The sequence below is a fragment of the Melospiza melodia genome, chromosome 1 (assembly GCF_035770615.1).
Source record: "Melospiza melodia melodia isolate bMelMel2 chromosome 1, bMelMel2.pri, whole genome shotgun sequence".
NCBI classification, from domain to species: Eukaryota; Metazoa; Chordata; class Aves; order Passeriformes; family Passerellidae; genus Melospiza; species Melospiza melodia.
This window is the reverse complement of record NC_086194.1, coordinates 35,062,764-35,076,066: the sequence shown is the minus strand read 5'-3', so window position 1 is coordinate 35,076,066 and position 13,303 is coordinate 35,062,764. Positions and strand designations below refer to the sequence as shown.

General features: G+C 39.5%; 1 protein-coding gene across 5 annotated transcripts in view; it reads right to left on the bottom strand.

Moving 5' to 3' along the window:
* The window catches only part of CREB5 (cAMP responsive element binding protein 5), a 257,670-nt gene that overhangs the window by 171,688 nt on the left and 72,679 nt on the right, over positions 1 to 13,303 (bottom strand). For all 5 annotated transcript variants that reach the window (XM_063153664.1, XM_063153647.1, XM_063153683.1 and 2 more), the window contains one exon: positions 2,256 to 2,428. In XM_063153664.1, the coding sequence (XP_063009734.1) occupies positions 2,256 to 2,428 (173 nt within the window). The remainder of the gene's footprint in view (positions 1 to 2,255; positions 2,429 to 13,303) is intronic.

The window sequence follows — 13,303 nt, the reverse complement described above, 5'->3', positions numbered from 1 at the left end:
AAATAGCTAAACAACCTCAACTTTGCAAGGCTAAATAAAAACGATCAAACTTTGAAGACCTCAAATATTTTCTGAATTAATCTGATTTTTTTTCAGTTGTCCAGTTTGTATTCCTCGTGAATGAGTTGCGGATATAATTCTTAGCACATTTAGAAGGATAAGATGAAGATAAATGGAAATGACAAGATATGTTCTCTGAATAAGTAAAACAGACACCACAGGGAAAAGACTGAAGGAAAAGAAGACAAACAAGGATGCTCAAGACTTTGGCAAGTAGAGGAAGTGGAAAATACAGCAATTATCTCCTAGGACTCACCATGAACAAAAAACAAAACCTCCTAGGAAGAGGGAAGAATGGGGAACAGAGTATGCTGGAGGTCACACCATAAGTCTCATTCACACACCAGCTCACACAGAGACTAAAATGCTGACAATCGCCTCCCAATAAAGCAGCTTTAGACTCAGACTTAGGAAACATTTGTGTGATTCAGTCACAGGGAAGAATTAAGATATGTCATGGCAAAGTTTCCCAAGTGAGACACAGCGCTGACTAGGAAAAGGCCTCAACCCCACCAACTTTGGAGATTCTAATCACCATGGCCCTGAACCAACACAAACCTAAAACCTGACTGACAGGGTCTTGCAAAACCACATGCAGTTTTTTTCTCATTATATAGAAACAATTGTTTGGAAGCCAAGTAGAGTCTTACATAAAACACCTCACCATTGAGTATTAAAAGTTGTTTGGGCTTTTTTATGCTTTTAATTAGGATCATAATTACCACTAGACCTATTAAGTCACAATTTGAACAGGAGCTTAATCATCCTTAACGCAAATAATGGCATTAGTTAATGTTTTTCTTTCTAAAACTGAAAAAGAAACTGTTTCTTTCTCCCTCCCTCTCTCCCAGCCCCTCTCTTTGAAAAGAATGGGACATACATAAGACAGCTTTGCTGGATTCACAGGCAAAAAGTATTGCATGTGAAATCTCAGTGAACACTGTGTTTTGACAAGAGGTAGCATATACAAATGGCACATCTATCAAATAGCTTTACGTGACCCATAGTTTCAGATTAATGTATTAAGAACCAAATACTGAAATAGTAGTAAAAAGGAAAATAGAGGAGCTTGGCCAGGAACACAAAACTGGGGCAGCAGATGGACTCTGTGTTCTGTGCATGGCTGGGTAGCCCAGAGCTCAGTGCCATGGGCCATCCCAGCTACCATGGGAGATACAGAGCCTGTCCCTACACCAAAAATCTTGAAAGAAATCCCAAGAATAACTAGAATTTCAGTTTTCAATGCCAGGATTTCACTTTATGATTTTACTTTGAAAAGACTGAAAGTTGATAAACAGTTATTTAGATAATGACTGAGGACAGTGATTATTTTTGCAGATATCACTAATTGATGTGACCAAATTACAGTTGACAGATAATGAATCTAAACTACTGCTTCTTTCTTAGTCCACTAATATATCTTTTTATCCATACATTTTCATGTATAACACCACCCCCAAATTCTCAGAGCTGTGTGATGAAAAACTGTACCCTCAAGCCTTCAGGGAAGTTTCTGTACAATTAAAAAACACGTTATTGTGACTTATGAGAATCTCATACTTACTGGAAGTAACCAGGTGTAAATATATACTAAACTTGAGTGATTTTGTTCATACAGTTCTCCAGGCATTAGCACTCAATTGGCATTCATGCTAATACAATAAGCATCCATACTGTCAATTTATGGTAATAAATATGGATCCATCATCACAAATTGAGCAGCTATTTACACTGTGCCAAACTCTATTTATCTTGATGGTCTTTTTGTCTTCCAGCATTCCTCATAGGAAATAGCTCAAACCCATAGAAAACCCAGAATTCCCATTGAAGGAAGTCAAAGGATCAGCTTCACAAACACTTTGTCTTTCTTCCCAGTGCAGTTATAGAAAAAACATGCATTATGATCATAAGAAGATTAAAAAAACCAAAAAACTGGCAGCAGAAAGCAGGACTTCCCAGTAAGTACAGCATTCTGTCCTTTTTGAACCAGTGTGCTATATCTGGAGTAACCTGGCCATTTCCCACAGTCTGCAACATGTGCTGCAGGGTCAAGTACAAACTCTGTAACCTCAAAAACTACTAGAACAACATCTGAGCCTGCCTGCAGCTGCACCTTAAGAAGCATGAGGACAGCATCTGCTCCTACAGGCAGGAGCCAGAGAACCAGAGAAGTGAGAAAATGGAAATGGACTCACCCAATCTGCCGATTTGTGGAAGGCGCTTGCGTAATGACGGAACTGGACTGTGGAGATGGCATGGCTTGCTGAATCACAACGCTGGTGTCGTGGTTTGGCATCCTTGTGTTTGTCAGCTGGTGGGACCCAGGCCCTGCCATTGCTCCTCCAACTGTGTTATGCATGGGGATATTCTGTGAGAAGAAGGGAAATGGGAGATGGTGGAAGAAAATGAAAATAAATAAATAAATATATGTCTTATCTTGGTTTTCTGTTCTACAGGAATTCTATTAGGAATCTGAAAGTATCAACAACATGAAAAGTTAGTGGCTCCTGGTAAATCCCAAGTCAATAGATCTTCTTATAACCAATAACAATGAAGAAATGAAAAATAAATATTTACTTTCACAGGTGGAAAAATACCCACAGGTTGGGTAAAACTACCCATAGGTTCACTAATCACTCTTCTGTGATTCTGTCTTGTGATATATAATGGGGATATTTAGCACATATTTCTCCTAACCAAACATGATATGAGCACATGACACCTTGATTTAGTGAATGGGCTGTTTACTGTGTACTGCCTCTGCTTAGACTGACAAGCAAATCAAGTTTTACAGCCCCAAACTAATAAACAGTACATGGCACATCATGAAACAGCCATTTCTATTGGCCTCTGTAGATTTTGTAGAGCAAAAATATCCCAGAGGCTTAGAACAGCACTGTATTTCACCACATACAACCTTTCCTTCAGGTAACTCTGAGCTCTTAAAAAGTTCTTAAAACCAAAAAAACAGAAGTTCACAGATAACTCATTTCCACTGAGCAAACAACCAGCCAGGGACCAGGATACTGCTAAGGAAGGAGCCATGGAATAAGACTTCTCTGCTGTTATGCCTGTACACACAATACACACTGCTGCTAAACCACAGGGTTTGACTTGGCCTGCGTTTGAAAACAAACAAAACTCTCAAGCCAGAGATAAGCCACAGTGTATACACATGAAAAATACGGTAACCTTGAGAGCATTATTTTTCCTATCAGGCATCAACGTGTGAATTGTTAGCAGCAAGAGGAAAAGAAACTTTCCATTGTCACCTCATGCTAGGCTGAGGAAAATGGGAACAAAAACCCCTTATATACACACTCCCACTAAGACTCACACAAAGTACCCTCCTAACCACTGCAATACTCAGGATTAAAAAACAAAGTTCTACTTCATTCAAAATTACAATTTATGAGTCAATTTGTCTAGGAAACATATACAACCACTGCAAAATATTGGTAGATAAAGCTGGTGGGAAAGGAAACTCGGAGCTCTGATCAAATGTGGAAAACAGAAGAGGCACACAACATGTTGAATCCCAGACCTAAAGAAAGATTGTATTATGGGCCAAATAAAGAACTACACCTCCTGGAAAAAGAGAGCAAATAATTAGAGGACCCCAACTGAAGGCATTAGCTGTTATCCCCTTATCTCCCAATGTTATATATTTCATGTGATTTCCCAGAACAGTGTGGACACAGGGATCTCTGTTTCTTTTACAGGAGTTGTTCCAGTCTTCATTAACACATAAAGAGGCAGAAGTGCTGCCGACAGTTGAATGGTCACACCACCTCACCTGGAGTGAAGAGGACCCAGCTTTAAGTTCCTCTTACAGTAAATAATTTACACATTATGAATCAGGTCTAGAAACTCCTTATTCACTTAAGTATTCACTTAAGGAGCATGAATTGCAAGAGGAAGCCAGACCAAGGACCTTAACTGTAATATTTCATAGCACAGAAGAATGTCATGACCATCAGGCAATAACCTTGGATATATGAAAACTTCTCCAAAAGAAGTTCTCCCTCACCTACCGCATTCCTATTAAAATGTCACTTCTTCAACACATTAATGGTTTCTGATGAAAAGCCTGTTCAGTTTAAAAAAAAATATATATGGCCAAATCTAGCTCAGGATTCAAACCTGTTTTTTTTTTATCACAACCAGATTTTGCAAAGCCAGATCCAATATCTATCCATGTACAATCAATATTTTAATGCTATCTCTTCCTAAAATGATCTCTAAATGAACCAGGTATGGTGCCAAGAATCTGCAAGGCCTGGGAATGGACGGGATGGAAATCTATCACAAGCCTTAGACAAGTGGTACCCTGGCACTTGCCCAGAGTTTTACTGGGCTTTGTTGTACCATGGCAGAACTTAAAGATTTAATATGAGATTCCTGTGCTCCTAAATTAGATATTTCCTTTCTCTTTTCCTTCTTTGTCAATTTTCTTCTACAATTACAGAGCTCTCTAAGGTACAAACAGATTAATTATTATGGATATGGAAATTTTTGTTTGCCCATAAGACAATGTAGTTGTTATCTTAAATGCATAAACTTCCAAAAATGTATCAAAATTTCATCAATTTCCAGTAAGCCACATATTTTCAAAAAGTAGGTTGAGTATGTGGTGCATGGAAAGGAAAAGCAGAGTGAAAGCCTGTCAATGCTTTCAGGTGTCCATTCTTCTCAGTAATGCAAGCACTGCTGTTGGGCAAGCTTATACCATGCTGCCAAGTGAAAGCCAAAGGTTTCCCAACAAAATGTCAAACTCAGCATGACTCCAACATTCATAAGAAAAGGATTTGGCAATATCAGAATAACTTGCATCAGTGAGATGCTTGTGAATCTACAGAGAAGTCCAAGGAAGTTCATACTTTAGGGACAGTAAGCGTGCTCCGAAAGGCGGCGGGAAGGTACTGCACAGCAGACCTGACACTAAGCCCAGCTGATCTCACTGTGTGCATCATGACATGCAGAATGACTCTGTACCACCAGCACAGCAAGGCTAGGCTCATTGCATGTGTGATGCAGCCCGTCTTCAGACCTCCCAAAATGGTTTTGCTGTGTAGGTTCTGCATCTGTTTCTGAATGGATCTGGATGGGACATTAACAAGCTCCTTGCAGACTTGACTTTGGGCTCTTATAGAAAGAGGAAAAATTCAGCAACATTGACTGAAACTGAGACCTCTGCTTCATATATTGAATTGTTGTTTGGTTAAGTTGCTTCTAGCTCTACTTTTAAGGAGTTCAGAGTGTTCTTCTACCAGGCATCCATGAATAAAATTGCCTTTGACTCCCCTTATAATCCTCCAGGTCTTAAAGATGGTGAAGATTATTTGAAAGTAGGTGTGGAGCTCCCAGCATTCCAGCTTGGAGAAGTCTACATGAGCAATGACACAGACTGAGATCTCCCTCTGCTTTTAACATTCCCAAGACCCATCCATGCTCTGAGAGAGTATGACACCGAGACATACACTTGGAGTTTTCTCAGCTATCTTCTCTACTGTGCTTAAGCATTGGAAGAAGGCATATGAGCTTATCATTATTATCTATTTTATTAAACTGAACCTAAGTTCACACAGGGAGCAGGCCACCCATATGTCAGGAGCTGCAGAGACACAAAAGACATGCTCTTAAGATTCATTTTGTGAATCTTAATTAAGATACAATATAGGAAGAGGAATTTATGTCCTTTAGGACTAAGTTGCATCCTCACTGAAGTTTCCAGTCACTCCCAAGGAAGCAGAAAATAGAATTATAACACTGAAGAGCTTTTATAGAAATTTTACAGAAATATGAGCACCCATGTGCTCATGCAGTTCTCTCCATCAGTATTTAACATTCAAACAAATAAACCCAAAAACAACAAACCATATCCACAAACCATTTTTAAATCAACGTGTTCATTTTCAACCTTTCCAGATGCAAGAAGAAAGCATGCAGATCATCATGATATTAACTTCTCTCCAGTTACACTTCATGGCCCATTTTAGCTTCAGACTTTGAAGAAAACATTTGAGCATTTTTCTCCCACGTGCAACCATTTAAGTTTGGATAGACAACACGCTTCTTTTTTCTAAAGGCTAAAAACTTCTTGAAGTCATGCTTCCATGTTCTGGTGGAGAGGATTACACATCACTCCACAAGAACACACACCCTGTTGGCAAGCACAGCAGAGAAATGACAGCTACACAAACACAGGCAAAATACACCCAGACAGTCACCAATTCCCCCAAACCCTGGTTCTTCCAGAGAAACACTCATCCATTTCACACAGCACCACCGCACATCAACCACCATCTGCTGAACTCAAAGGATGAAGACAACTGATCCATCCTTCACGATCTACTGTAATATTCTGAGTTTCAGGGTTTGTCTGTGGTTTTAAACTATAAGATCTAGTTTCTGAACCAAAGTCTGGTTTTATTTTCCTACTCTTATTTTTTAACTGTGAGGCTTACCAAGAATTGCAAATACCAGTTTTACATGAACTGCAGACTGTTCTGGATTGTTCTGTGTAAGCTTTTAGATCAATAGAGGTGTAATGTAACCTACAACCAATTGTACATAAAGGTATTTTGCAGGCTCTTATATAAATTCTCAACTCAGAAGGTATTTTCCATTAAAAACTGAAATTAAAAAGCGGTTAATTTAAACACAAACAAAACCACTTTTTGCACATTTTGGTTTTATGCAAAATATCATGTATCCATATTTTCCTGCACAGCAACTTAAAATATTTTCCCATAGTTCAAGAAAAACGCATCAACTTAAAAAAATTATGGAGAGAATCCAAATATACAACAGTACTTTTGAATTTATACAGCCTGTCCTCTCAATTAATATATTTTAACAAGGAAAAGTATTCTAAGACAATACACATTTAAATGGCAGCTTCATGTGCAGTTTTAAGAAATGTACAGTCATGTCTTGCCTGATTACTGAGATCCTAACTTCATAATATATAAAAGCCACATGAGTGGAAGCCTCCAGTGACACACTCACTGCACATATTGCTTACACAACCAAAGAACCTGCTGGCTTAAAAACTTGGAAGACATTGTTGTAAATAAAATGATACATTAAATGTGGCAAATAAAGGCAAGCTTCAAAATTATTTTCATCATATATAATCTCCATCAAAATTATTGAGCGTCTATGAATTCTCTCCTGACAGAATAAAAAGATATTTTAAAAACAAGTTAGCAAGTCTCTCCAGAAGCAGCACCAATTCATTTATTTTCTCTTGACTCAGGTCAGAGGGGAAGGAAAACACCCTCACACCAGCGCATCGCAACTGTTTAATCTGTGACTGGCACACAAAATCTAAACTCCTATAAGCACAGAACAAAGCTTGCTGCCCACTCAGGGCCAGTAAGCACTAGGGAAGAAACCAGAGATAAAAAATGAATTATGTTGCTAATGCAATTGAAGGTTTACAGGAAAAAGAAAGCCTACTATCAAGATTTAAATTTAAAAAAAAAAAAAATGTTCCATTATGCAAGAAATGGGTGAGTGTAAACTTGATGGAGACTGAAATGTTACACCTTTTACTCTTTTTTTTAAACTGCAACATCTGTAGAGCTTTGAATAAGGAAAAGCACTAAACCATAAAAAAAAAAAGGACACAGAAAGAAACTGCTGGAAAATGCTGTGTAGTAACATTAAGCATAAGGACAAAGCTCTATGAAGATCTTATTGCAGACTGCTAAAATCCATTTAACTCCCCTACTTAGCAAGAGGTATGAAGTCACTGAGTGAGGCTGACACATAAAAATACAGAACTCATGCCAAAGGATCTATTCCTCAAAACATTTCAAAGAAAGGCAAATGCTCACTTAGCAGCTACCTGATAAAAATGGCACATTACAAGAAACAGCAGGCATGATACATCCCAGAATGGGGAAAGACTCTTCTCTGCCCCCAGGGCCCCCATCCAGAGTCTCCCCCTAAACTGGAGGCAGCCAGCTATCCACACCACGCTGGAGACTGAAAGGCCAGGAGCAGGGTGGGTATATCTGGCTTCTTGAACTCCAGGCACGGCTGCTCAGTCAAATGTTATCAACCTGATCTCCAAAGGGGTAAAAACGTAAAGAAAAATTAAACTCCTTACTCAAGAATGACAAGTAATGATAGGCAGATGGGGAAAGAAGGGAAACATTGCTCTCACTGAAATCATAAAGCTTTGAATCTGTACTTATCAGTCTCAGCCACTGGTTTCCAATTTTTTGGATCACAGACCTCTGTCAACCCTCTGAATTTCACACAGAGCACTCTGTGCTCTTATCATAAATTGTGTAATTAAGGCAAGATGGTTCCACAGACCAGATGCAGATGACTTAGCACAGCTTTGCGACCACCAGCAGCTCACAGACCAGAGTGAACTGCCGCCCAAACCCGGCACTGGAGCGCTGTGACCAGAATTTATTGACCAAAAAAAAAACATTTCTAAAGGTATCTATGAACTTCAGTAACCCTTGTCCTTTTTCAAAACACCTTCAGTTTTTGGAGCCTGAGACAATCACTCTTAATTAATAGATCAGACTTGTGTACTGGGGCTGGCAGGAGTTTTGCAAAATTTTATCCTAAATATCTGTGTTGGAACATGCAGGGAAACTTCCTTGTTGTTTTAAGTTAGGATGGATTATTCTTAAGCATAGACATGCTGGCTGCTCCTCAAGAGGGTACAAAACAAAATAAAAAAGAAAAACCATAAATAATCTTTTATCCTGTTTTCTTTCAATAGCTGCTCATATGTTATCAGAAAGGCTTTTTGAGATACACTGAGTGATGCAAACCTCATCTGCTAATCTCCAGCAAACTGCACAGCATTGCTAAGCAGTGTGGCACAGGACACAGGACAGACATATGAAGTGCTAAGCCAGGTATAAGCCATCTCAAGGCTCTAGCAGTCACCACTGTAACTCAAAGTCCAAAGGGCCCATTTAAGCACTACTAATCCCTCTTAAGGCCTCTGCCTGAAGGGTGACAGCCCTGCACAAAATCTGTGTAATGCTGCTGGTGCTGCAGGCCAAGCTCTGGCTGCCCCCGCTGTGCCTCTGCCCCTGGGGCACCCAGGGAGCACTGTCACCTCCTCAGTGCCTTCCTGGCACCTTCTCAGGGAAATGCCCATGCACTCCTTCCACGGGCAAGAGAAGCCTCCATGCCTGTCCTCCACTCTGGCTGCTCTGATAGCTAATGCTCTGACTCCTCTGATACTGTGAACAAAATGCAGGATGCTTCGAATTTTTGGTCTTTTATCTTAATTTTTTTGACATGATCTAATTACAGTCATTCAGTGGTGCCCTCTAATTATCAGTAGAAATGAATACTGAAAGATGACCCTTGTCTTCCACAATTCCCTCCCCTCTTTCCCCACTACCCTTCTCGTGCCCTTTACAGCATGTCTGTCCAGACTATGGTTGCAACACATGAGGCCTTCTTTACACACACACAGTAAGTAATATATGGTGTATACCAGAGGTACCCATGATAAACCATTTACTAGAACAAAGTCAAAAAAAGTGATGTAAAGGAACATATTTTAAAGGAGAAGGAAACTTTGGAAGGTTGGTTTCACCAGAGTTTGAAAGGAAATAGTTTCTCCATGGGAAAAGATGACATCAGATTGCATGCTTATGTCTTGAAGTTTCCTACAGATATTTCCCATTTTTCCTCAGGGTTGCTTGTTTCATGCACAATTACTTGTCCAATATAGCCACTAAAGAAACATAGCACAAAGAGCTTCTTCTGTTCAGCTGAAGATCAGTAACACTAAGTGTGCAAATCCCAGTTTGGGTCACTCAGGGTGTTTTGCACTGCTAACACCACATTAACTATTGCTAATTGGGAGGCTAAAAAACTGGGGGAGCATAACTGGCTGCCTGGCTCTACCCAGTTCTCTCATTCTTTATGCAAAAGCCATAAACTGACTATTTCATTTCTTCTAAGTTGCCTATTGTGACATTTATAAACAGGAACCTGGCAGCATGTCAATGGTGCAAACTGATTTCCTTTTCTAAATACAATTTTAAAAAGCAAATAAACAAGGTTATGCCTGCTAATGAAACATTATATGCCATGCTGGAGCTAGTTTTTCTCAAATGTATTCTCTAGAGCAGATGGAACACCAATAAACACAAAACAACAAACCCTTTTATAAAAAGCATGTTTATAAGAAAATACGTTCTCCATAGAACTTTGTCTAAGGCAAAACTGACTTATATCTGTAATATTATCTCAGGGAGAGAATTATGGTCCCATTAGATTGCTGTAAACAAGGGAGCTTGCCATGCATTTCAAATGGAGAAGGGCTGCTAAGAAACATGAGAAGAAGAAAAGAAATTTGCCAGGATACTTACTAGGTGCAATTCCTAAAGGCCTTAGTTGAAATCAAGGCCTTACTGTGGTAAAACCTATATAGACACATTGAGGGACAACACTTGTCCACAACCCTTAGAGACCAGAGACAAAACAAGGAAAGAGGAAAGAAGAAAAAGAGAAAGTGAATTGTTCAGCCAAATATCAGGACTCAATGCAAGGGCTCTTTTCTCCCAGTCCAGTGTCCTTTACTTTGCACTGTTTTCTTGCAGCTAGTGCTTATCTATGAATTGAGAAGACCAGAAAAGTTTAAATAAATAGATAAAAATTAAAAGAAACAGAATTATAAGCTCTGCTTGAGTTTTTTTCCAGCACTATCATTTCATTTCTGTAAATCAGAGTGCACATACTAAGTGGGTACTCAAAAAACCTTCTCAAAGTAGATGCATGTCAACTTCTGCAGGACAAGCAATTAGACATCCAAAAGGAGCTGCCAGATCTGGAGGCCAGTCAGAGGGTAGTTGAAAACCTGGCCTTCCTTTCTTTATTCTAAGGAGTTTTGTTTTTATCCATCATGGAACAGAAAGCTGGGAGGGGGAGGGCGGCACTCCTCCAGGAATTGCTTTAAACAAGCCTTTGATGCTGCTAACTGAAGGCACTAGGCTTTTCAACATTATGCAAACCATTTATAATCTGTTAATAGCAAATTCACAGAGACAGCACTTTGGCATCTAAATTTGTTGTATTTTATTTAAAGCTTCTTTGAAATTCTCATCATTGATTTCACTGGCATAAGTTATTGGCATCATGCATGAGTTACAGCCCTGGCTGTTGACTGCACTCAGTGACCAGAACATTTTTTAGACAGAGCAGTTGGTAAAGAGAGCAAGGATGGTAGCAACAAAACAGCCAGTGATTTTCCATTCAGGCAGTTTCAAGCAGAAAACCAGCAGGTTTAACTTTTCTGCTAAGAAGTCAAGTGGAAATTCTGCTACCCTGGTAATAAAATGCATCTCCTAAATATTCTGTTACCCCAAGCCACTGGGCCAGCTGTGTTGGGCCAGGCAGGCTGGTACTACATGGGCACTCAAACAAAAGGCTGGGAAAGGTCCAGGAGTGAAGGTTAATGGTGCTCTCACAAAGACCCAGACAAACCATTTGCAGCATAATGAGAGATCATAGGTTTAACCAGTGAAGTGGGTTTCCAAGTGCTGGTAGGAAAATCATCTTGATCAGTGAAAATCATAAAAGCAACACCAAGGCGTCAAGTCCGGATCAAGTTAATTCACCAGGTCTCCTGGGAATTATTCACAAAGGCAATGCAGTTTTGCAGGCCCCACAATCACTTCAATCAATTTTAGGTTGATGCTTTGGGAAAGGAGAGCTAGTTTAGTTTAGATCTAGAACTGAAAGAACTTAAATAAAATTAAGTACATAATTTGGAAGCCTTCAGACAAAAATTAATAACCTTTGTAGCCATAAGAGTTAAAAAGGGTAAGGATTAGAAAGGCAAACAGAGTGTCTACACTGAAGGCAAAGTGTTAGATACACTTCTAGTTAAAGGAAGTTCACTTCTGCTGAGTACAGCAAGGGCTACTGACAAACAGAGATTACAAGAAAGTGTTCTCTGAGTCCTGAAAGCTGGTAAGCAGACTGGTTAAGGAGAAGCAGCCCTGGTCCACCTCTGCCTTGGTTTCAGCAAGTGACAGAGAGACAGGGAAAAAAATAAGCAAGACTAGGAGAATAAACATGCTTGGAAGAAAGACAAATCAATACTGGTCCTTCTGCAAGAAACAGAGTTGACCATCCACTGATGAAGGCATGTGACAGATGGAGATCTCTGGAAGAAGAGCTGTTGTTAATGAGAAAAAGAACAAGTAAGCAAGCTGGTATGGAGCTTGGACATACAACTTCCCAGGACAGGAACAGCAGAAAAGATCAAAAATATAACTCCTTGGACAGAGCAAATGTGTTCTGCAGGTCAGGTAGACTGGAAACAGCACAGCCATCCTTTTCCTCACCCTTGTACAGATTTACTGCATGATTTTGATCAAATTACTTCATATTCTTCTGCCTTACATGTAAAATGGAACAAAGACCTTCAACAGCTACACAGTGCTTGGAAGTGACGAGAAAGAAATAGATTTTAGAGACAACACAGTGTATGCAACTGGGAAGGCAATGTAACACAGCAGTGAGAGAACAGAAGAAGGTTTTTTTTGTAAGAGAACTCCACAGGACTTTAAAATAGCATGCATTTCAAACCCACAAAAATGACAAGAAATCATTATCTAGATACTTCAACCAATACAGAAAATAGTTATATAATGAATACCATTAAAAGAACTGTGAGACAAAAGAACAGTTATTTGGTAACTGTAAACATGAGAGAAAGACATGTAAATCAGTAAAGGAGAATAATGTCTGCATACTCAAATCCAGAGAGTCCAGACAACATTGCAGGATCTATTCTTCAGAAAAGAGGAGCTCATTATCTGCAGAAAATTGTATCCAATTAAAGGATTCCTGGCTGTACATCCAATATGGGCACTAAAAATTGTGAGCCAGTTCAGAAGAGTCAGGGTAAAAATCTTACTGAGGGTATATGGTGGTGGTGGTGGTGGTGATGAAGGGGGTGAATTCTCAGTTGTAAAAGCAGGATATGTTTGGGTCAGCTTCTTTTCTGAATGAAGGAAATTGAGAGAAAAACAAAGAAGCTGCACTAGATTTGATAATGCTACCAGACAATGATCCAGATGTACACGCTTCCAGTCACACTAATTAAATGTGGTGTGGAGCCATCCTGGGGAAATTACATACCATTCCTTTGGAGTACCACATGCTTCTGAAATGCCTTGGTGAAGTTCTCACTGCATCTGAGGAGCCACGATGCTCCTTTTCCTAACCAAAAAATTGA